The sequence below is a fragment of the Mixophyes fleayi genome, chromosome 8 (assembly GCF_038048845.1).
Source record: "Mixophyes fleayi isolate aMixFle1 chromosome 8, aMixFle1.hap1, whole genome shotgun sequence".
Taxonomy (NCBI): domain Eukaryota; kingdom Metazoa; phylum Chordata; class Amphibia; order Anura; family Limnodynastidae; genus Mixophyes; species Mixophyes fleayi.
Window position 1 is genome coordinate 17,537,508 of NC_134409.1, and position 24,981 is coordinate 17,562,488.

Below are 24,981 nucleotides of genomic sequence, written 5' to 3' on the forward strand. Positions count from 1 at the left end.
ATCTCTATATTTGTTTTCTACAGTTATAAATAGCTGGACCAGAAGGTAATATGACTACTTTCTAAAGTTAAATTGTTGGATGTTTGGCTGTGGCATGCAGGAAAACTTTCTTTTGAAGTAGATCTGTATTTATTGCTAGACCACTAGGTCATGTTCTCAAATTGACATCAAACGACTTCAAGTATTTTCTACTCGCCATCTCCGAAGCACCGACAATGAGCACAGACATAGAGGGTTTGTTTGTTCTGTCTTTTGTATAGATGCAGTTGTGCCACCTAATGGACAACAATATGCTGCGCTTAGAACGAGCTCTTTGGCGTACTCTTGTGACCGGTTCCTCTTAACACTACCAGGTGACATGCAGTCCTGTAATTCTGCTTCTCCAGATAGCAGCACTTCTTCCTGTTCCACCAACCTTACCAGGCGCACAGCACTTGCAGACTTGTTTTGTAGTGATACACATCAGAGCAAGGGAAATTCCCTGTTGTTGAGGTGCTTCAGTGGTCAAAGCACTGAAAACTGTTTCCCATTCACGGATGTGTCATTTATATCTGCGTGCTGTTCTAAAAATCCCTGGTGACACAACTTTTACTTCACATTTATTGCCCCTGAATTTTTCCACTTCCAGAAAGGGGTGTCTTGTTTTCTTTCTTTTTTTTTTTGTTTTTTTTCTTATGGCATGTAGTAGTGTGAATTGTCATGTAAGCGTATTACACTGCAAAAAAAAAAAAGCAAATGTTTTGAGCCTTTCAGGGAGCTACTAAAGATATATCACCATTTATTTATATAGCGCCACTAATTCGGCAGCGCTGTATGGAGAACTCGCTCACATCAGTCCCTGCCCCCATTGGAGCTTACAGTCTAAATTCCTAACATACACACACAGACAGAGAGAGACTAGGGTCAATTTGATAGCAGCCAATTAACCTACTAGTATGTTTATGGAGTGTGGGAGGAAACCGGAGCACCCGGAGGAAAACCACGCAAACACGGGGAGAACATACAAACTCCTCACAGATAAGACCATGGTCAGGAATTGAACTCATGACCCCAGTGTGAGAGGCAGAAGTGCTAACCACTGAGCCACCGTGCTGCCCAAATAAAGATATGTGAAGAAATGGTGATGAATTACTGTTTGTTTTGTGGTTTTGTTTTTGTTTTTGTTTGTGTTTTTATGTGATCTACAGGCCAATTTTACACCTTACCAAATTCTTTAAAGGCATATCTGCTTTCAAACCACACACACACACACATTTAGTATAGAACAGGAGCAGTCTGTGAAAGATTGTTTTAGTAAATTGCTGTGGAAATCCATAAAAAAATGCTATATTTCATCTTTTTTTTTTTTTTTTTTTTTAAAGGGAAATATCAACCTTTAGTAGTGTTCCCTTTTTGTGTGATTTAGTCTTAACATTTTAAATAAAACGTATATAACTATCTATATCTATCTGTTCTGTTTTCCGGTTATGCATTCGGCCAGCCACCCCTGCACTGATTGGGATGAAGTGGTCCAGTTGGATCCAGGCCAGGTTTTGGGGGGGGGGGGTTTGAGTCCCAGTTCAACCTCCCATTGGTGTATGCTGGGCAGAACTTTGACCCGGGAAGCCTGGTCCGAGTCTTCCACTGGATGGATTTTGATGACATTAATATAAAAACAGAAACGACACTGGGCAGCCACCTCATGGGTGTGTTGGAAGAGCGGGTAATTAATTTTAAAAGGTTGACAGTTATATCCTACTCATTCATAACTTTAATAACTTGAAGATTTAAACCCGGGCAATGCTGGGTACTTCAGCTAGTGCATAATATACACAAATAAATCCTTCCCAAAACAGGTATTTGGAATTCTATTTGGTTGTTTTTTATTTCTTTAGTATGTATGTTTTGAAATGGCACAAATACATTCTAGTACCTCTTCCATATTGGAATAAGTTTACATTCATGTTTAAAGTGTCACCTGCTTAGTTGATAACATTTTATTTTTATTGTACAAGACCTGAGGTCTGGGCCTGTGTATGGTGAACACTGTTGCAATATGGCTATTCTACAGTAGGTGGCAGCAGAGCTCCTTGCACTGAATAGAATGAGGATTAGTTTTATGTCCACTCCCTGGTTCTTGTCAGATGTTTGCTATTTATAGAAGCAGCTTCTGCACTGTCCAGGGGGATTTTCTCTTATCCTCCATTCAGAACCTGGTTTAGATTAGAGTATAGATAATGCAGATTCAGACAGCATCAGTGCCTATTGCTTTGTGTACTTTTACGTTCCAATATTCTTGCATTCATGTTCACATAAAACTATTTCCTTCCTCTTGTTCTCTCTGGTGAAATACAGAATTGTCTCCTCTTTATTGTATTTTGTAAGGGAACAAAATCGGAATATAAGGTGTTTGCTTTTGGTTTATCTCTGTCGTGTGTAAATGTGGTGATTGTATTTTCTGTAATTGTCATACGTGGTCTTCCGGCTCTGAGATATTAGAGCAGGAAATGTCTTGTAAACAGGCGGAAATCTCCATGGGAACCTCACAGCCAGCTGTGATCTATAATTAGAATGGGAATGAAACAACATGGCGGCTTTAGGTGGTCCCGTGTACTGGGGTTTGCTAGGAAGGTAAACATGTATTTAGTAATAACTATTCATACAGGGGGAAAAAAAGGAATGTTATTTGGAATCTGTGTATAGCAAAGGTAACCAATGTGACTCTTCAGCTTGTAGGCACTCCAGTCCCAGAATCTTTGGCTGTTGGGGTTGGCTGGCGCTTGTAGTTCCACAACATCCACCGAGTGACAGGGCGCCTACCTCTGCTAGTTGATTTATGGTCAGATTGTTTTGTGAACTGTGCTAGGGGGGGGGGGGGAGAGAGCCAATTGAAAAACAAAATCTGGTAACGAGCATTTTTCTCATCAGTTAAATTGTTCTCATTCATTATGACCAACGTTATAGGCTTTATCCCTGAAAAGTGTTTCCCTGTGTGATATAATACAAGTGATGGTAAGTTTACCAATTAGCTTTACTAGTTTCACATCAGAAAAGCCTGTATTTTTTTGTAGAAATTATGTTCATTAATGAAATGCTCTATATATACATATTTTACATTTACTTAATGCGTTGGGAGTATAACCTGACAACTAGTACATATTCCCTGCGATTACAGCTCTAAAAGACCAGTAGTATCACTGCCGGCGAATGGAGAAAATGTTAAATTCGTTACAACCAGAGAAATCTACAACTTCTCCTGCGTTGAAGCCTTCGATAAATCATACGATGGTCATTTCACAGAGAGAACTTTGTTCCGTGTTTATGGCTGATCGCAACGTTTGTAAATAGACCCCCCAATGTTAGAACACTCTGCCTTCTTCTAATGGTTCTTGGAAAGCACACTGGAGTAAGAGCGGGCTGTTATCAGCCAGCTTCTAATGCCGAAAGGAGGAGGTGGTGGCATAGAAAGAGGGCCAAGGTCCGGTTACTGGAGCAAGGTCATTCTGGCTAACAAAATTTGTTCAGCCCTGATTTTAATTTCCTAATTCCCCACATCCACCACCTGTCTTTGTATAATCATGCCTGTCCCTTGCCCATTTTTATACATGTGTAGCATTGTACTCGCTGCTGGTAACACTACATGCCCTGTTATGTATCATGTAAAATGTAACTCCTGTGTTGCAATGTATTCCATTGCACTTCATTAGAAAAAATTAACAGTGCTCATTGGCCATTACATTCTTGGAACACCCAAGCAGTGTTAAGCTGGGTACACACTACAGAAATGTTTTCCCGATGCGATATGGTTAATGACTTTACCAATGACTGACAGTCCCGATCAGCATGCTCATTCTAGTGTACACACTACACCCGATTACCTCCAGATCTGTGCTATCGTCTGTCATAACCATCAACTGAAAAGTAGCAGCATAGTGTCCTCTTCTGATACCCAGCTAAAGAATCATCTGTCACTTCCCATTGGACCCCGAACATATCATGTACATTACATCGTAATCCTCCACTCTTTACGGCATCCTCCTGTTAGACAGGTCTATGCTCCAGCTGTGTGTCGTGCTCCATTCCTGCAACAGCCCACAGGACATCCAGGCTCAACAACAGCAAAAACAGTTTAAAACTTCTGTTTAACACAGCAGTTTGGAACTGTGTTGGGAACTAGTGTGATCAGGGGATAGCCGTTTGTAGCATGACAAGTACAACGCGGGGTCCATGCTAGATGTGGGTGCTGCTGCTCAGGAAAGGGACCATCGTATTTTCCAAAAGCCATACCGGCACATAAGGAGAGCGCAGCCTGCACAGACCTGTTCACACATACTTCGGAAGGGTGACGGCAGCTTTTTGTAGTTCTCCAGGCAGATTGGAGGGTACATGCTGCACAGGAAGAATTTCAGATCAGGTGGGCATGTAGTTGTAGCCGATGCCCTTACACAGAGGCACAGTGATCTCTTGTCAGGTCTTTGGCAGCAGCACTTTGAACTCTGGGCAGTCACTACCCAGTGATCAGAAGCAGCAGCAGGTACATCTCCAGCCAGCAGAACCTCTCCTTTGCGCAGTCTCTGTTATAAATCACTGCAACACACTCTTGAGCTATGGATTATCTATTATATTCGCTGTCACAGCCCAGGATGAAGGGTCCTCTCCTCACCTTTCTGGACGACAGTCGTGAGAATACATACACACTGCTGGATCGGAACTGCAAAAATCAAAACGGTACGACCAACCAAATGAGACGACGATCAGCACTTTGGGACGACTTTCGATCATCGTGTAAGTATACACACTCGCACGATATCTGGCCAATCGGAAGTTTATCATCTGATTGGCCCAGTAATCTGCTGAAAACAGTGTAGTGTGTACCCAGCCTTACACACTGCAGAATTGGAACGACATTGTTTACCGAGATTTTTAGTCTGTTTATAAAAGCAAATCAAACAGTTGGATGAGCTTTGGAATGATCTTTAATCTTGTGCGTGTACACGCTAATGCGATATCGGGCCGAAGGGTCGTTTATCGTGTGATTGGCACAATAGTTGGGTGAACAACCTGTGTTGTGTACCCAGACTTAATACTTATTATGAAGGAGAGCTTTAGTCTTTAACTACTTTTACTAACTTTTGTATTAACTTTAAAGCATTTTTAAAAGCAGTAAGCAGCAAATATTTTTACATGGCGTTATTAGAATTGTGTCTTAACGATTCCTCACTTTTCAAAATGAAATGAATGACTAATACTATAAAAACCGTCCTTTCACTGTAGGGTTAAGGTGTCGTAACTTTAAGAGTTGACTTTCTTCAGGCTGGTCCTAGCTCAGCAGTCATAACGCCCCCTAGTGTATGAAAGAAGAACTTTGTTTTATCTGTTCTAAAGGAGAAGCCTTGCTATCATGGGATGACTTCAAGCTCATCCTTGTATCACAGGTGGCCTAGACGTCTAATATGTTACCTGCAGATCTATAAGCCTTGCAGGTGTCCGCTACAGAATGTGCAGCATTTGTTTGCCGATCCCTTTCTAGCATCAGAAATAATTCAGAACTTTTGCTGCTAGTCTTTTGTTTCCACAGTGAATTTAGAACCTGTTGGGTATTTTATAGATCCATATTCTTATTGGAAGTGTAGTGGGGCAGATAAGAATGGTCCGATGAGGCCAGTAAATGTGCTCACTGCGGCTCTTTCATGTGACATAAACAAGCTACAAGACACTTTCTGGAGGAACCAGTAGCTGGTGGTTTTGTGCACACAGACAAACAGGAAGTAACAGTCGCACGTTGCTCTGCAAAATTTTTCTTCTCTTTTAAGTTTTTGAGCTCTTGCAGCCATTTTAAGGGAACAAAAAATCCTGTCTGTAGTGCAGCGGTCCTTTCCCATGTATGGCCTCTTACAGCGACAGCCTCCAGTCCGCCGGGACGTCTACTGCCCTGCAGAAAATAGAGGGGTTTGCAAACAGATTGTTCAATCGAAATGGGAAGAGCAGCTCACAGGACCAGAGGGCAGCCTTTGAAAGTGAGGGCCAACTGGTGTCCGAAAGCACCTTACAATGGGACAGAACAAGTAAGTGACCCATCTTGGTGTAGCTGGAAGACAATGCAACCGTGGAGCTGGGATGTAACATCTGTCAGTTTGTGCTTGGTTATTGTTCAATCAGGAAGAAGAATAAAACCCTACTGACACTTTTTTTTTTTTTTTTTTTGTTTTGTTTCTGTGACTTTTTATCAAACTTATAAAGTTGTTTGTAGGGACAGAATCCTAGATTGTAGAGTTTTGTGGGTAAAGTCATCTAATATTTGTTTTGTGCATTTTCTTTTCTTTTTTTTTTTTCCTGCAAGTGATCTACAAAGTATTTAAAGATTGTTTCAGTTGGACCTGTGAACAGAGTTTTGTTCATATTTATTTTGTTTTGTCCCCCTCCCCCCTCTTATACATAGTTGGATTCTCAATAATATAGGAGATTTAGAGGGTTGCTGTAGTTTTCGGTGTTGTACATTGAGTATGCCTCTCCGTTACTTATGCACCCCGCTGCAGAACCTGCCTGAAAAATAAAATGTTGCAATGTTTTTAAACTTTAACTATTCGTTTGGACTGATTGCTTATTGTGCGTCATTTGATAAAGAAATGAGATCTGCCGCTGATCTGAGTAGTCTTGCACTTAGGCCGGGCAGAGAGGTAGCTGTGTGCTGTTTTAAGTTCGTTGTCCTGATATTTTGAAAAGATCCAAATACACATGACTGCAGATTTGGTGCTTGTACATTGCATCCAGAAGGGTAAAGGAGAGAACTAGTTGTGTTGTCCTAGGACTTCCAGAATCGCCATGGCTGTATCTGTGCTGTCTGTAAAGAACGTGTGTAACTCGCTGGGCAGTGTTTACTTTAATTTGATGTAAAGTTTAGAGAGTTCAGCGTTAGTGATGGGCAGCAGCAAGTGAGAGGTTTAATAAGCAGTTCCTTCAGCAAAGCCTCCCCAACAACTGCTGGATGACTAGTTACTATGGGGATGAGCAGCTTCTCTCCGTAGGCCAAAAACTCTCTTAATCCCGCGTGCGTAAGCTATTTTGTGCATCTTTTGATGGTCCGTGTCCCACATAATTTCCCCCATGTACCGTGTAGGCACCAGTAAGAAAACACTTCACAAATAAGCTTTTGTCCCCGGGGTTAAATCACCGTATGAGTCGGCTAATGCCGGGTTGAGGGTAACACACATTTTATTTAATTGCTGCAATTAACAAAAATAAAACTTCATAATGGCCTAAAATGCAGGTTGTTGCTAAGAACCAACCTCTGCTTGTTAATTATACCAGGGATGTCTAGTGCTTTATGATTATACTTTTAATTTGTCTGCAAGGTTAATTTTAAACAAACACATGATGGCTTTTATATATATTTATCTTGTATAATCAGTCTGATTCATGTGCTTATCCCACACACAACATAACGTGTTGGGGGGACTGACCTAGTGACAACACTGAGTGTGATGTCATGGGGGCATCACGGTGGCTCAGTGGTTAGCACTTGTGCTTCACAGCACTGGGATCATGAGTTCGATTGCCGACCATGGCCATATCTGTGTGGAGTTTGTATGTTCTCCCCGTGTTTGCGTGGGTTTCCTCCAGGTGCTCTGGTTTCCTCCCACACTGCAAAAACATACTGATAGGGTAATTGGCTGCTATTAAATTGCTCTTTGTCTCTGTGTGTGTATGTTAGTGGGTTTAGATTGTAAGCTCCTATGGGGCAGGGACTGATGTGAGTGAGTTCTCTGTACAGCGCTACGAAATTAGTGGCGCTATATAATTAGATGACGAGGCTAATTATCAGTAACCCCTAATTGGGATTTGCCCTATGAGAGCCTATACCTGTATGTGCTGCATCCAATGCCCTTTTACTAGACAGTTTATCAGGGGAAATATTTCAAAAATACACAGAGAATAATCTTCAATGGATATATTAAACCAACAATTAACAAATTCCAAGTGCACTGGATACATATAAAAATGACACCAAAATATTGTCATAAGACAGTCTCAGTCTGAATTAGAGACAAGTGGAAGTCAAAACAAAATATATAGAGATCTCTATCACACCTTGCTTCATATGCCGGGCTAAAGTAGGTCCCAGCACAATATAGAAGTCCAGTTCTGTCTGTCTGTTAGGAAATTTAGACTGTAAGCTCCAAAGGGACTGATGTGAGTGAGTTCTCTGTACAGAGCTGAGGAATCAGTGGCGCTATATAAATAAGTGGTGATGATGAAGTCCAGCAGTATAACTCAGTCCCAGTGCTGAGCTACATGGGACAAACAAATATAAAACAAAAAGGTAACTGAAATGCTGCAGCTTTTATTGTTTTTTTTTTTTTTGTTTGTTTTTTTACATCCCAGGTTGCAGCCTTCAAAAAAAATAACAAGCACTTATAAGCTGCTAAGCATTAACAGGGGCTCCGTTAGCAGGAAAAACAAATGATCTGGTGTCTGGGTGAGGTTACGTTGTAGGGAGGGTGTCATTGCTGTAACTTCTGGTTTCCTGTGTAACACATTACCGGAGCTCTGCTAGCTCTACGGTGTTTACTGTCACATGCCTGAAATATTCTGGAGGAGCGGAGAAAATACAGCATCCAGCGCAGTTCTGATCTGTGGCTCTGGTGGTGACTGCAGGGGCAGATTCACAGATCTGGGAGGATAACCGGGGTGGATACAAATAAACTGATCATTCTCAGCTTATGTTGTCATGGAAACAAACCAGTGCCGATTCCATAGAGCCGGCTTAACCGTTTCACGGCCGTGCCCTGTGCACATCTCCTGCTCCTCCTGAGATGCCTTCCCAGGTGTAGCTGCTGGTGCTTTTAACCCTTTGCATGGGAGTGAGGAGTTGCCAGGGGCTTTGCTGTGCGGTCTGAGCAGCGCAGGGTTAAATCTAGGAGTTGCACAGCGTCTCTGCAGGGTGGCGTGTACCATGAATAAGCCGAGTGCACCTCAGCAATCCCAGTGTTTGGTACCGCCGAGCACTATAAACTGAGCAGGGAACCGTATTCTGATTATTTTTTGCGTTGGATTAAACACTCCCTGCAGTGTTGATTCATTATGAGGAGCAATAGGATGCCGCGGGCAAGCTTGTCAGCATGAACGGTGAGTACCGTGGCACGTCCGCCGCCTGGCTCGGATAATTACTATTACATGCATGGATGTACCAGTGTCTTGATTTTGCTGCTGTTTCTGATAATGGATGAGTGATAAGGTGAGGTCACTTGACCTAGAATTTAAAGGTTTTAATTTTTTGTTTTGCTCTGAAATATTTGCCCTCCTATTATAAATGCATAGTTTTGCCTATTCTGTGTACACGTGCCTTAAAGGGCAATAAGGTGACGTCTTTTCTTAATTTGTTCTTTCAATAAAAGAATGTCTGATGCTTTAAACAAGTTTATTTATTTTTTGGCAAATGTTTTTTGCTTTTTCTATTAATGTCCTACCAAGCCAGCGTAAAGGTACATGGGAACGTACAGCTCATTGGCCTGAGCGTCAAGTGGGGCTGCTAATCTGAAAGTTGGGCAGCGCGGTGGCTAGCGCTTCTGCCCCACAGCACTGGGGTCATGAGTTCAATTTCCGACCATGGCCTTATCTGTGTGGAGTTTGTATGTTCTCCCCGTGTTTGTGTGGGTTTCCGCCGGGTGCTCCGGTTTCCTCCCACACTCCACAAACATACTGGTAGGTTAATTGGCTTGTATCAAATTGACCCTAGTCTCTGTGTGTTAGGGAATTTAGACACTAAGCTCCAATGGGGCAGGGACTGATGTGAGTGAGTTCTCTGTACAGCGCTGCTTAATCAGTGGCGCTATATAAATAAATGGTGATGATGATGAAGTTGCTGCGATTATGATCTGGCTATTTGGCAGGAGTAATTCTGGTGAATGGTGACCTCACACACTGTAGAATGCAGTTGTCATCCAGTGAGATTTTCTCTCCGTCTCTGCCGACATCTGTGAGAAGCCCGATCTCTGATATTGATTGTGGTCCAAGTGTTCTGGCAGCCAGTTGGGTGTGAAATTACCAAATGGGCCAGCAGAATTGCAGAGCATGTTGGCATCTTCAGTTGTAGGACTATCTTTAATCATGTTGATAAATGCATTTATGTATGCATGGATTTATCTGTGCCCGTATGCTATATTGGGGTGTTCTAGTAAAAGGGTAGTGGTATACTTCACAGTATCCTGCAAGCTATGTTCATACCAGGCCTACCAAACCTATGGTTCTCCAGCTGTTCTAAAGCTATGCCCCAGCTGCTGTCTGCCCATCTTGGTTTATGTTCTGTAAAGCTTTTAGGTAATACTGTGTTTTGTTTTACATAATTTATTCATAAAATGAATAATTTCAGTGGTGTTATGTAAACGCATCACAGCAGATTAAGGTTGAAGACTTATCGTGTGATTAAACAAAGGCTTTTAGTGTAATGAGCTGTTTTTGGAAAGGTCTCTATCTGATTATCAAAACAAAGACATTGTTCTGTGTATTAAGCTTTTATCCTGACAACTGCCACCGTCTGGTTATTTTGATATGTATGTTTGTTTTTTTTATACTGTAATACATTTTGATGGAAAAATAAAATTCAAAGTTGAACTAAAATATTTATGTGAAGGTTGGAGTTATGGTGCATGATTTATTAGTCCTGTGTTTCGTGATAAATGGTTGTTTCATTATGTGCTGAGATCTGATGGTTTCAATCCTTCAAACCATGAGATTTGTCTGTTGCCATTGTTGGTGACTTACTACATTGTGGCTGCACAGGGTTATATTTTCTATGCTTGTTTTATTTATATATATATATATATATATATATATATATATATATATATATATATATATATATATATATATATATATATATATATATATATATATATAATATATTTTTCATAATTTAATTACTTTCCCTATATCTATAATCTTGTGACTATCTGTGATGTCTGCAGAACATGGAGGGCATAGTGGTACATTGGGGTATATCTTGTAAATCCAAAATCCACTTTTATTTTAATGCATAACCAATAAAGCGTGTTTTTTAAAGTCTTACAATGTTTAGGTTTTGCACCTTGTGTCGGGCCTATCTGACCTGTCTATGAGCAGGGATGTGTGACTGCAACGCAGGGTTTTATACGGTGAATGGGATCTGGTTCCAACGCATGACGTGTGGAAAAAGCATTTATTGAATTGGGTGAAGTCCTGCAAAGCTTAACTGTGCCAGGGTCCCAGCCTCCCCAAAGTTCATACTAATGAGATATTTGTTGCCTAATTATATATACAGAAAAATGAACTGGTGATGGTCTCCCACCCCCTCAGTCACTTCTTCATTTTTGGTGATGGTTATATACTTTTTTTTACTTATTTTTGTCTCCAGTCTTGGAACCGGACCTAAATATACAATATTAAACTTGTCCTCTCCATATGAATCAACATTCAGATAAGTATTTGCATAGACATTAACTTCCCTCTCCTCCTCCTCCTCCTCCTCCTCCTCCCCTTGGCTTGTCCTGGCACGTTTGGCCGGGTTCCATCTTCTGGGAATACTACTTGCAAAACCGCTGTGATAAAGGGGGTTATTTCTGCCATCCGAGTGGAATCTCCATGCTGTTGTGATGGTATATAATGAAAGGCTTGTTGACCAGGAATGGTCGCAGTACCCTGAACAGACCTCTTGGATGGCAGGAAAAACAGCCATCGACGGAGAGTGGAAATAGTTGTTTCTAATTCCACTGGAAAGCACTGTGATGGGGATAACACCGTTTATTGTTCAAAGTCTGTTTGTAAAGCTTGGTCTTATAATGTTACACAGTAGAAAGCCACAAACCTTGTAGGTTCTGTATAAGCCTCCTCGGCAGCCTTAATGTTCTGCAGCTCTGTCGTCGTTCTATGCATCAAAGGCTGCAGTTTTTTCTTGTCTACTAGAATTACAAGCACGTGATTTCCATACCCACAACTCCACTTCCTTTTTATAATCTGGCTTTGTGCATATATAGTTTTGTGGGTTTTTAAGAAGGTTTTTTGTAAATATTTAATTGACCATTCTGTACGGAAGTGTTCTTACAAACCTCTTGCAACCAGAAGCTCAGATAGAATGAGTAATACTTATAGATGCTGAGTTTTCCAGCTACTATCTCAAGTAGTTACAAGTCTCTGTTGAATTCAAAAATAGACACAGAATTAACTGCATTTTAGGCCACAGACCTCGCGATCCTTGCGGACATAATTTGACCATTCATCTTAATGTTACCAGGGTATGATATATTTGCCAATGACAACAGATACTGTCCTCAGCCAATAGGAATTTCCATCCCGACTGATCAGACATTCATCTGGGCTGCATTTTGCAGTCATGTTGGTGCCACAGATATGTCGGCTTTGCTGAAAGTGACCAAATTTTCCAAACTTGCTGACAAGCTTTATTACCATTAGGTGCTTTTAGATTGTAACTAAAGCAATAAAGTGTTAGGCTCACAAAGGCGTTTTCACCCTTTCATTAAAAAAAAAAAATAATACATGGAAAACCAAATGTACATGGATCATTAGTCTCTGGTGTGACAGCACGTTATTTAGAACGAGGTACAGGCTTTTTCAATGGGTGATGTGTCTGTCTTCAGTATATATCTGGGAAATTAGAATTATTTTTTTTCGGTAAGTCCCTGGATACAAAGCATTCAGAGGTTATCCATCCCTCCCTGCAGCATAATGTACTAAGTACCAAGTGTTGGCACTCGTTGCAGGCAAAGTTGACATGAAGTGAATGCTAGTCTGAAAGTGCAACTCGGTTCCCTTCATTTTTGGACTGTCTGTGTTGAGAGTTTTTAGCAGGATTTCAGAATGGGCGTTGAAAGCCTTGTTAATAGGGTTTCTTGTTTAATGCCCCCCACCTTCCTCACGCTACCACCTTTAAAACTTCTGTCCTGGTGCACATCAGTTAATTTGGCAACATATTACCAATCCGTCGCTGGTAGAACTTTTCTTAGTTTTCAACTAATTACTTTTTCTTATATTTGTTTTTAAAACTCAGAGGAGGGGAAGCTGGTGTCAAAGAAAAAATAATGTGGAATCGGAATCTTGCTTTAATTTTCTAAACGTCTCTAGAAAGAATTACAGAATCGGGTTGTTGGCATCGCCGCCTCTCTGTGCACCAGTTTTGAGAAGTTTCCCCTCTGCCTTGCTCCTGCGTTCAATAATTCATGCATCAAGCCTAAATGTACATTTTGTGTAAATGGAGTAGAGCTTGATTGTGTCCTATTCTGTGTACTGAAAATTCTGCAATGAGCTTCTGTCCAGAACTTTGTTGTGTTTATCTTTGTTTTTCTTTTAATATTACAGAAGTCTCAAAAAGATCACCATGGTGTCCCGTGTTTACTACAAACTTCCTGATTAGTCTTCTGTCGTGTGTGTTTGACCTTTCTATTCTTTTTTTCTTTGTTTCAGTGAAAGAGTTTCTAGCCAAAGCCAAAGAAGACTTTTTAAGAAAATGGGAAAGTCCGCCCCAGGTGAGGATGGTTTTTAAATGTCCTTTTTTGTTTTGGGGTTGTTTTTTAAATCCAGATATTATCAAAATTTAGAGTCCTATAGCTGTTGAAGTACTTGTTATAATAAACTATATATATATATATATATATATATATATATATATATATAATATTGATCACCTGCGCTTTCAGAGTTATAGACTACATGAGTAGTCTGACTCATGTAGTCATAGCTACATGTCATCAGCTACATGTCAATAAGGCACTTTTAGGTGTTTACGTTAAGCACCAAATTCTTCATGTTTGCTTTCAACCAGACTGTTTTTTTTTTTATTTAATATTATTATTAAATATTAAGTGTTATTAATAATATTGTTAAAGGTTGCTGTCATCATATGAATCAGCAGTATGATTTTCTTTATAGAAAAAGTGTTTTTAACAAAACAAATTATGATGGGTGGCTGTCTGCACTGTAAAGCAGTAACACGTGGATGCCGCTAATGTGTAGTTCCTTTTGTGAAATTATGCAACACTAATATACTTGAGTCATTTTAGTTACTCTAGATATTCATGTATTAAGTGACACACAGACATAAAGCAGTTACACTTTTCTCACCTGCTATGATACAGAAACTATCGTTTTTAATTTTTTATTTGTTTGCTGTAAATATTAAGGGATAACTGTTTAAAATGATACTTAGTAGACTTTATCGATCCTCTATTTTGGAGCTGGTTAGTCTTCTCAGAGTTCCCCATTCATGAGTGGCGCCTTTAATTGTCCTCTATTCTACATAATCTTATTGAGGTGTGATAATCCTTCACTAGTACAACAACTCTGGAGCTTGGACCAGTGACATCATTAGAACCAGAGTATGACATCTTTGGGGAGTGGCCAGTTAACGGGTCTGATTGTTGCAGTCATGTTGGTGCCTCAGACATGTCCGCTTGCTTGAAAGTGACCAGATTTGCTATAATTGGTGGCTAGCTTTATTGCCCTCGCGTGCTTTAGTTTGTAACTAAATTAATAGTGTTGGAAGGCTCACAGAGGTGATTGAACCCTATTAAAAATACATGAAAGGAAATGTATATATGGTTCAGTACATAGCACCCATACATAAAGTATCGGTGCTATGTACGTGTTCTCTAAGCCTCCCTGCAGCATAATGTACTAAATGCCAATTGTTGGCACTCGCTGCAGGCAGAGTTGACATGGTCTTTAAGTGAATGTTAGTCTAAAAGTGTGTACAGGTCCATTCACTTAATTTTTTGACTGTCTGTGTTGAAGAGAGCTTTGCCAGGTTTCGGAATTGGCTTTGAAAGCCTCATATTAGGTTTCATTCTTTCAATGTACACACACACACACACGCACTATAACCTTAAAACATTCATCCTGTGTTATCCTGTCGGAAGACAGGATAATGGGGAGCAGACACAAGTTGTCTGCACAAAGGGCTACCATAAAATGTCTGTTATATGCAGTTTCCTGATCTAACTAATAAGGAGCAATGAAAATGTTTGAGATTACAGTCCCTTTAAGTTGGCAAACACTGGCACACAGTAGTTGTGCAGGGAAATGGTAATGAGGTTTAAACCAAAGGATGATGGTCTTATAAACCATTGCAAAGTTGAAGTCTAAGTGAAGTGGCTCAGAAGTTTCTGTAATGTAGATTAATGTATGTTCCATTCTCACAGCAAAATAAGGAACAAAGACCAAGCTGTGGTTCTCTAGTCTGCGTGTTGCAGCACATATATAGAGATGCTGGGCACACGCTGCGATTACCACTGTTGTCTGACAACTACACACAAAGCACACAGTGATCTTCCAACTGGCCCCATTGTAAGACTGCGAGCAGGTCACTTGGTCAAAGCATCTACTCCTGGTCAAACTGCAGCAATTCACTTAACTGTGCAGAAAAGATGCCGTCACACAACCACCAGTCAGATGTTGGCTTTAATTTTTTAAACTGTACTAAGCAACTTTCAGAATGTGGTTACTGTACTTTTTTTTTTATTGCACAGTTAAATGCATTAGTTTTCCTAAATGTCACCATAGTGCAAGGCAGAGGGTGTTTCCAATTATCCTTTATAAAGCACTGAACATTTATAATGTGCGGTACAATGATACACACGGTACAAACAATATCAAACAGAATGTAAAGATTGCTCTACCCCAATGAGCTTACAATCTAAGATATGGGGAATACATGATACCTAAGGGAAGGGAAATAACAATTGTAGGTGTTGGGGACAGTGTGTGGCTAGTGAAAGAAAGCGGCCATTGATTGTCATTTTTGCGCAGTTAGTTTTATATAATACAATTATACTGAGGAGAGAACAACCATGGCTACCACTCACCATGGATCTTCACTATGCCTCCAACGTCATCTGTTTCTAGAGGAGGCTTTAGTGTTGCACGGGCACATGTGGTTATCTGCCAGCTTGGAGTAGCTCTGTGTAGCTTGATAACTAACTTTAGTATCGTGCTCACAGCTGAAAACAGCACCAGGACCCCAGCTGCCGCCACGAAGGAGCCCGTATAGATCACCAAAGGAGGAACAGAGATGGCACCAGCAAGGACATGGCATAGGATGGCACTCAGTGCTTGTGCATTAGCTTAGAACAGCTTAAAACGTTGATATACAAGTAATTTGGTGATCTGTGGCGAACATTTCTGATAGATGTGACACAGATGTAATCCGAGTGCTGGATCACTAGTTTTCTTCTGTACTCTGGGACAAGCCTCCAAGCTTTGGTGGTCACAGGACATGTGGCAACATTTAACTTTCTCTGCTTGGCCTGGGCAGGCCAGCTATAAAGTATGGGGTATTGGACTCTGCGTGCAGCATGTCACATGTGTAATCAATAAATGGGCCATAATTATTAAAGAAGCACTACATTTAGGCATGCTAAGGGTTTGTTTTGTAATTACTTTTCATACCTTACTCAGGCATCTGACATAAAGCTGTCAGTCAGCGCGGCTTCTGTTAAATCCTCCGATGCCGACAGCTGTCCTGAGCCAAGAAATGATGAAACGGTTTTCTTTCTTTCTCCCAGAATACCGCCGGCTTAGATGACTTTGAGAGGATAAAAACTTTGGGAACTGGCTCATTCGGAAGAGTGATGTTGGTTAAGCATAAAGGAGCTGATCAGTATTACGCCATGAAGATTCTCGATAAACAGAAGGTACGTGGTTATTCTGTGCTCCCTTGCTGAGTACACACAAGATACATTTTTCCTTATTTGTTAATGTAGATAGGAGTACACAGAACAGTATCTGTGATATGTTCCTGCCACCCACGCGCAGTGAAGACCTCTTCCTGTGGTGAACTGATACTCGTGAGGCACTGTTAGTGACTAGCGGCTCTGGTGATGGACATTTATGGAAAGTATGGGGAACATTGCAAAACGCAAGGTGCTACCATTAGCAACCAACAGGATGCTAACATGTTTTTATTCTAGTATGGGTTAGAAAATAAACGCAAACATCTGGTGGCTATAGGCAACAGCACCTCTTCTAGAATTATATAAATTTTTCATACATGAGCACCTTATTATTCATCATCAGTTTTTTATATAGCGCCACTAATTACGCAGCGCTGTACAGAGAACTCACTCACATCAGTCCCTGCCCCATTGGAGCTTACAGTCTAAATTCCCCTAACATACACACACACACTCTCACACACACTAGGGTCAATTTTGATAGCAGCCAATTAACCTACCAGTATGTTTTTTGGAGCGTGGGAGGAAACCAGAGCACCCGGAGGAAACCCACGCAAACTCCACACAGATGAGGCCATGGTCGGGATTTGAATTCATGACCCCAGTGCTGTGAGGCAGAAGTGCTAACCACTAGGCAACTGTGCAGACTCAGCACAAAGTCACTGCCTCCATTCAGTGTAGGAAGCAGTTTTACTTTTACTTTAATGTTTTCATCTAATGTCTTTTTTAAAACAAACAAACCTAATAACAGATTTGGAGGGGTAGGACGGACATATCAGAAGTGAGTTATTGTAACAGTCTACAACATACGGAGACCGTATGATCAGCACACAGGAGAATATGTAAAGTTCCTGACCACAATGGCTTTGTACAGTCCCAGCAAATGCCTAAGATTACAATGGAAAACACAGTGTGAGGTTGAAGGTCGATTGAGCCAAACCTTGTACAAATGTGTCTGGATACTGCCTGTTTTCATATTAATTTTTGTATCTTTTTCTAAGTCCTCGTTTGATGCTCATTTTGTAGAGTTAAGGCAAATAGTGTATCATAGGTAAAACTATCAGACTTTGTAATAAAGGCAAAATATCTTAACGGTTGTCCTACACATGTCAGCCAATATGGAAAATTTAAACCTAATTAAGGCTGGCCCCATGCCATGTATTGTCTGATAGTCCAGTCCCAAGCCAATTCCAGTCTGTACATGTCAGACTGAATAGACATTATAGACTGTTCAGTTGGCCTATGGCCATGTATGGAGTCACTAACCAACCGTAATAAGAGTTCCGTTGTGCCATTTCGGTTGACACTGTTCTACAACAAGATTAGCAGGTCACTGAGTCTGATTTGGTGGTGGTCTGCGTGGTCCAGTTTATCCCATTTCCAGCAGTTCAGTGATTGAGCCAAAATTCCATCTGATTGTGTATGGGCACCTTAAATCCAGTCAGCACATACATCTACATTACACAGTTCTAAGTGGGAGGATTACATGTGAGTCTAAGTAGACTAGAATTCAACTTGCCATTAGTCTGCTAGTGTTCAACGCTAAATGTGTCACTGACCCATGTAGTTAAACTGATCCAAACACTCCATCATCATCATCAACATTTATTTATATAGCGCCAGCTGATTCCGTAGCGCTTTACAATTGGCAACAAACATTAATAAGACAATACTGGGTAATACATACAGACAGAGAGGTAAGAGAACCCTGCTCGCAAGCTTACAATCTAATCCATAATTGAAAAGGGATTTAATACGATTAATACTCTGGATAAAACTCTGTGGCCCCAGTATTGGTCAGTCATCCCCAATGTCCACCCCACACAGCCCACTCTCTGATCTATCTGATCTGCTGATCAGGCAGGTTATACTTTGGGTCCTCTGTTATCTGTATGTAATACAGTATTCAGTGATTGTTACTTGAGCTGTAATACACACAATTCTCATCCCTCTCTGATGTTCACAGGTGGTGAAACTGAAGCAGATAGAGCACACACTCAATGAGAAGAGAATATTACAAGCCGTCAACTTCCCTTTCCTGGTCAGGTTGGAGTATTCCTTCAAGGTAATTAGTTACTGCTGCTTGTGTGACCCCCAATGTACCTCCTGTCGTAACTGGTTCTTAATAAAGGGAATCTGTGTCTGCGCACACGTTTCCGCGTCTTTCACTGAACCATTAGTAGGGGATGTCCAATTTAATTTTTAAACTGACAAAATATAGAAGTCCATCAGTATTCGGCAAGTCGGTGTGTAATTAGTTGCTGGTGTATCGGAATACTTGTGGTGCTTATTCCCCAAAGTTCAAGATTAAAGTTCCACCAAAAAAGCAACTGTCACCAAAGATCCTCCCAACGGAATAGAGGAGGCGCACGATGAACCTTTGATTACTAGAGAATCTGCTCCTGGACAGGAATCCGATTACCAGAAAATAAAAACCATTACCTGGATGAAGCACCAATAGCATTCGTGGATCCAAGTTACCATAGTGAGATGGAGTTGCACCTCAAGTTCAGGTCCAATTAATCTGCTCCCAGCGTGATGCAGTGACACCTGCTCAGTTTGCTTACGTTCCAGAGATGCTCTCCATTGGTGCTGGGCTCCCCGTTTTAAATCAAGCTCACTTTGCACCCGAGACCTGTCTGGACCCAAGCCTTCCTTACACTGTAGCCTGGATCCAGGCTGTTCTTTATCTACTAGCATTGATGTCGTCCAACGCACAATCCTAGTGGTTCCTGTTCCGGAGCAGATTCTCTATTACATTACAGATTGTGTTTCCCCTCTCTTCCTTTAATGCATATGTATAATAATGAGACACTGACTGAGACTTGTATTATAGGTTTGTGGTTATTTCTTTACACTTTGTGAATTTAGCTCAAAATTATCTAAAGAATTCTTGGTTATCTGTTAGAATCTTGTACAGCGGATGCAGCGTTTCTTAAACACACTGTGCTTTTTGCTGCGTTAAAGACCTTTAAGCCTGCTGTCATGTAGCTATGAGGATATAAAACGATCTGGTATTTTACAACGTGCACAAAATAAAAACTATTTTTTTTTTTCACAACAAAGTAATACTTCGGTCACTAAGTGTACACCAGCATTGTGCAGCGATAATGCAAGTACTGTGTATGACTACTAGCGAGAGTAGCGTCAGAACAAAGTTCTAAAACGATTATCTCCTTGGCATAGCCTGGAAGTGAATGGGGATGTTGTCTTGTGGCTGTTCTGTTTTCATAGTGCCATATGCAGTGTGAGGATTGCTTTAGTGGGACCTGGGAATCTCTACCCATGATATCACTCATGATATCCTGACTTCTCGTATTGATGCTTTAGAACAGAGGTGCTCAATCCTGTTCTTCAAGAGCTACCAACAGATCATGTTTTCAGGATTTCTGTCTGTAGAAACAGGTGGGATAATTACTGACCCAGCCAAATAGATTAACTCATATGTGCATGATTAAAGAAATCCTGAGAACATGAACTGTTGGTAGCTTTTGATGACTTGAGTTTGGACACTTCTACTTTAGAAAGTCATTGTCTCCTAGTCGGAAAATCACAACATGCTACAAAGTCTTTAATCTCCTAGTTCTCCCGTCATCTGTGTCCTATGATTGTCTATTGCTATCAGTAGCCAGGAGTGTTGGCCCAATATACTCTGTGACTTGTGACCCATTGGTAGAACGGGTGAGACATGGTCCCAAGTGACAATTGGTAGACGAGTCGTCTTAATCATATAGTGCAGGGGAACTACATATTCTAGCGCCAATATGGAGGTATTTTCAGTAAAGAGTCAGAAAACATCAGCAGGTCCTCTGTAAATGGTGACTGGTTTTCTTTTGACTGTATATAACATATTTGAAGATCAAACTATCTGGGGCAAGCTGAGACCTGTAGTTCCACAGTATATCTAGATCCTATGTCTGCACTAGAGTAAACCTATGCCAGGAAATTCACGTTTTGATTGGGTAGTGTTGTTTTTTTTTTTTTTTTTTTATTTTGTTTTTGTGTTTTTTACATTCCTCATGTGACAATGGAAACTAATATAGAGATAAGTATAGGTGTATATGGCAGTGTAACATTTATAGACCTCTCAAAAGATATAAATGTGTCATTTTCAAAAAAGTAAATGCTGAAATATTTTAAACTTGCAGAGCTGGCTGGGTGGAGAATGGAAGGCAGTGCTGCTTAGTCTGGCAGACACACATCCCACCGGAGATGTTCTCCAGTTTGATTATTCATGGAACAGGTTCTTAAAGCAGAATTTAGGGCAATTCATCCCCCAGGAGGGGACTGCATCATGCAGTAAAGATCAGTGATGAATCGACTGCTTTCTCATTAGGTTTATGGTTCCCTGCAGTTACCAATATGTGTATAGCATGTTTATAACCCCTCCCATCATCCCGGCAGGATAGTACGTTAACAACCCCTATTCTACGCTGTCCTGCTGCCTCCTTCAGAGACCCTAGTAATGTACTTTTCCTTCCTACAGGATAATTCAAATTTATACATGATTATGGAATATGTGCCTGGAGGTGAAATGTTCTCACATCTAAGACGAATCGGCAGGTTCAGGTCAGTTCTTTATCGGTTTAATTCAACATCTTTCATTTATTCAGTCGCCACCAAACGGGTTAGTGATGTTATCAGATCAGTCTTCACCAGTGACCTCACAAAGCACAGACCGTTATGTCTGGGACTGAGATTAGAATCTTCCATTACCCACTAAACATTCACTGCTCAGTCCTCTCCTGGCTCTGATTGGCTGGAGTCTGGTACATATTAAATCTCTGTAAAGATTGCAGATACATAGAATTCATGCACAAAGGTAACACTTGCTGCTTCTACAGGCAAATGACAGAGTTGCTCTCATCTCTATTCAGTTAGCCAGTAAGAATGCTCTTGGCCGTGTCTGCACACAGTGGAGGCGGCCATTTTTGTGTGCACATCCAGTATGGTTGAGAGTGCAGTTTATCGGTTCTCTAGCAGGATATCGGTGCAGTTCCATGTGTGCAGACAGCAGGTGTAGCGATACACAAGCCAAGCTGACTGTGTGCATGCATTACTACACTTCATGGTTATATTAGTGGCGGTGTCTTACATTGCTTATTTCTTTACAGCGAGCCCCATGCAAGGTTCTATGCAGCTCAGATAGTTTTAACATTCGAGTACCTCCATTCGTTAGACCTCATCTACAGAGATCTCAAACCAGAAAATCTTTTAATTGACCAACAAGGATATATTCAGGTAAGTGGCTGGCTGTGTCTTTATTTACAATGTACCTCTTTATCTCTGCTATGACATGACACTTCAGGAATCATCCGGTAAAAGTGCCTTTAAAAATCGTGTAATCTTTTCACAGTTGCAAATATCTTGTATTCTGGCAAAAATGACTATCTCTTGGCAGATGCTGGCAAATAAAACCGAGATAACCTTTAAATGTTCGAGAAACATTTTGTTTTGCTTGTGGTTTTTCTTTTTCTTTTTTTAATCAAGATAGTGGTATTTTAAACTTTAGAATCAAATAATCATACAATTATTATGAAAGGTTTGTCCTAGTGATCCAGTGGTACAGGATTGTCGGCTATGATGCCCGGTATAAAATGACAGCAGTCAGTCCATTTCCTGACAACTGAGATCCTTTGTTCAATGGGTGGATTGTAGGTGAAGTGTCTGACACTGTATTGCAGTGATACTGGCAAGGCCGTAACAGGAAAGTGTCTATACACAAACCTCAGACAGTTTAAATTGTGCAGGCTTTGTATTTATCATAGTAACATAAAATGATTAGGGAGTGATCATAGTGACTGAAAATTAGCAATTTCTACAGATTAAGCCAAACTCCTTTTTATTCATGTTTGTAGTTTCCCAATATTACTGAGAACTGGCCATGTTTTAGCTAAAGGGTTTTTTGTCCAGTGCTTTGTAAAAAGCCCTCTGAAGCTGCCTTCACAGAGGGCGTGAAACATCTCTACGTGCGGCAGATTACGATTGGCAGCTGCGGAGACGGGCTCATGCTCGCTCCGCGGGAACTGCTAGCTCCTTTGCTCTTGTCAGACGGGAGCTCTAGGAGTGAGCAGGAGTCCATTGTCTACATTCAACATCCACCAGGGTATTTCGTTGTTCTCTTACAGGGCAGGAAATACATACATAGTGCACAAGGAGCTACGTGAAATGTCCTTCAGGCAGAACTGGATGGGTTCCCTTTTAAGGAGAAACTAATTTATCTTTTATAGGTCACAGACTTTGGTTTTGCCAAAAGAGTAAAGGGAAGAACTTGGACGTTATGTGGAACTCCAGAGTATCTGGCACCAGAAATCATTTTGAGCAAGGTGAGTGACCGCTAGACAATGTGTTGTACCAATTGCTGCTCTTATTACTGTGAAGTGTCCTTATTTATTTGCTGGTCCAAAGATGATGAAATATTGATTGCAGGTGCTGAATAGAAGTAAATGTAAAATGTTATATATTTTGTCTATGGTTGTGGTTAACATGCTGCGAGATGCCTCTTGCACCTCTGAGTGATGCTTCTGATCCCAAATGAATGTAACCAGTGCACAGATTGGAGACGGTCCTTGTGTGTTGAACCAGTGTCTTTCAGGGGGGTGTCCTGTCCATTCGGAGGAACCAGTGACGGCACCGAGACACATTGTGCAGCTGCTGTTACAAGGGCTGCACCAGTATTGATGATTCAGGGATAGATGCACAGAGGCATTTATATTGTTATGTCCATCCGTGCTGTCACTGCTTCTTTCTGTATTGATAGGTTGTAGTCTTATAAATATAGCCGGGGTATAGACAAAGGTCCTGACCTGCAGGTTTCTACTTGTTAACAATGAGCTTATTTTTGAACCCCTTCCCCTGAGTGACGGCAGCCGTGGTCAGCGCACCTAGGAGGACACGTTGGTTACTACCCTGAGACTATGGCACAGCTTGTGTTACACTAAGTCATTCTGTTCTTTCTTTCTTAGGGCTATAACAAAGCAGTGGACTGGTGGGCATTAGGGGTATTAATCTATGAAATGGCGGCTGGTTATCCTCCATTTTTCGCCGATCAGCCCATTCAAATATACGAAAAAATTGTTTCAGGAAAGGTACGTCGTTTTTATTTTACGTTTTCTATAAATGTGGAGGTCTGGTCTATCCGTCACCTGTCTGTTGGGAGGTCACATATCACAACAACAGTTTGTGTGTAGTGATGTCTCTGCAGAGGATGTATTCATATATAGTAATTGTATAATCAGAATGTTTTACAGTAAGTGATGAAGTGGCAGATTCAAACATTTCCTTGGGGCATTACTCAAACAATTGTCCTAATCCGGCCCTGGGTGGAAGTGGTTTGGTTTTATTTTGCTGTTGTCCCCTCTGTCACTTTTGACTTTCTTTCCTGAGAATGCATCTTGTGAACATCTATCGGTTCGCACAGCGGATCTCATGATCCCAACGTCCTACATCAACTTGTTCTCCATTGGGGGCAATTCAATTAGAAACACATTTTCTGTTGCCTGCTCGAAATGGTTTTTCCCAGGAAAAATAGCGCATTTGTGGAATAGAACGAAACCATTTCAAAACCTGTGATAACATTTGAGTGAAAATATGCATAATTCACTTGTTTGCATCTCCAAAGGCGGCAGTGATACATTCTGAACGTTTATGAACTTTATTTTATGTCCTGTACTATATTCCGGCTGTTCCAGATTTAAACTCCTCCTTTAAAAGTTAAATATGTTGATAAATGTTTTTAGAGACTGGATAACCACATGTGCTACAATCACTTCCCCTTTAGATGAGACAGGTGTTTGCAAAGATAAGGGTAGATATATGTAGGTAATCTGCTTAATTGATATAATATGTACTATGTGACTTGCGAGTGATTTTGTGTTGACTTGTTCATTGCTGAAAGGCTTGTTGTGTGTAGGTAGTCTCCCTGCTTATAGGTAAGTGGTTTACTAATAGTGTGACCTTGCCCAACAGTCTAATTTAGGGTGTGAGAGAGGCAGCCGCGTTAAAAGCCAATCAATTGTTTTTTAACGTGGCGCGTTAAACAGGCCAGTATGCTGTTTTATATCGCACCTCCTTGGGGTGTGCTAAAAATAAAAAACCTCTGAAAACCATTTTGAAATCATGTAATAATGAGGAAAAAAAGATGAACTATGTTTATCACTAATGCCTAACATGTAAAAGTTGATTTTCTTATTAAAAAAATAATGAAATAAAGAAAAAAAAATCACTGAATATATTTATGTATGTTTTTGGTACAAATGTGTGTACTAATGTGTTTTAACATGGTATA

The 24,981-nt window shown here is 40.7% G+C and overlaps 1 protein-coding gene across 3 annotated transcripts in view; it reads left to right on the plus strand.

Moving 5' to 3' along the window:
* The window catches only part of PRKACB (protein kinase cAMP-activated catalytic subunit beta), a 46,954-nt gene that overhangs the window by 15,592 nt on the left and 6,381 nt on the right, over window positions 1–24,981 (plus strand). Inside the window, exons 1-8 of one of the 3 annotated variants that reach the window (XM_075181994.1) lie at window positions 5,817–6,044; window positions 13,432–13,493; window positions 16,527–16,655; window positions 18,661–18,759; window positions 21,181–21,263; window positions 21,809–21,935; window positions 22,925–23,020; window positions 23,660–23,782. In XM_075181994.1, the coding sequence (XP_075038095.1) occupies window positions 5,864–6,044; window positions 13,432–13,493; window positions 16,527–16,655; window positions 18,661–18,759; window positions 21,181–21,263; window positions 21,809–21,935; window positions 22,925–23,020; window positions 23,660–23,782 (900 nt within the window). In that variant the 5' untranslated portion in view covers window positions 5,817–5,863. Of the gene's footprint in view, window positions 1–5,816; window positions 6,045–8,530; window positions 9,106–13,431; window positions 13,494–16,526; window positions 16,656–18,660; window positions 18,760–21,180; window positions 21,264–21,808; window positions 21,936–22,924; window positions 23,021–23,659; window positions 23,783–24,981 lie in introns of those variants that run through there. The other 2 variants (XM_075181996.1, XM_075181995.1) reach the window with 2 other exon arrangements.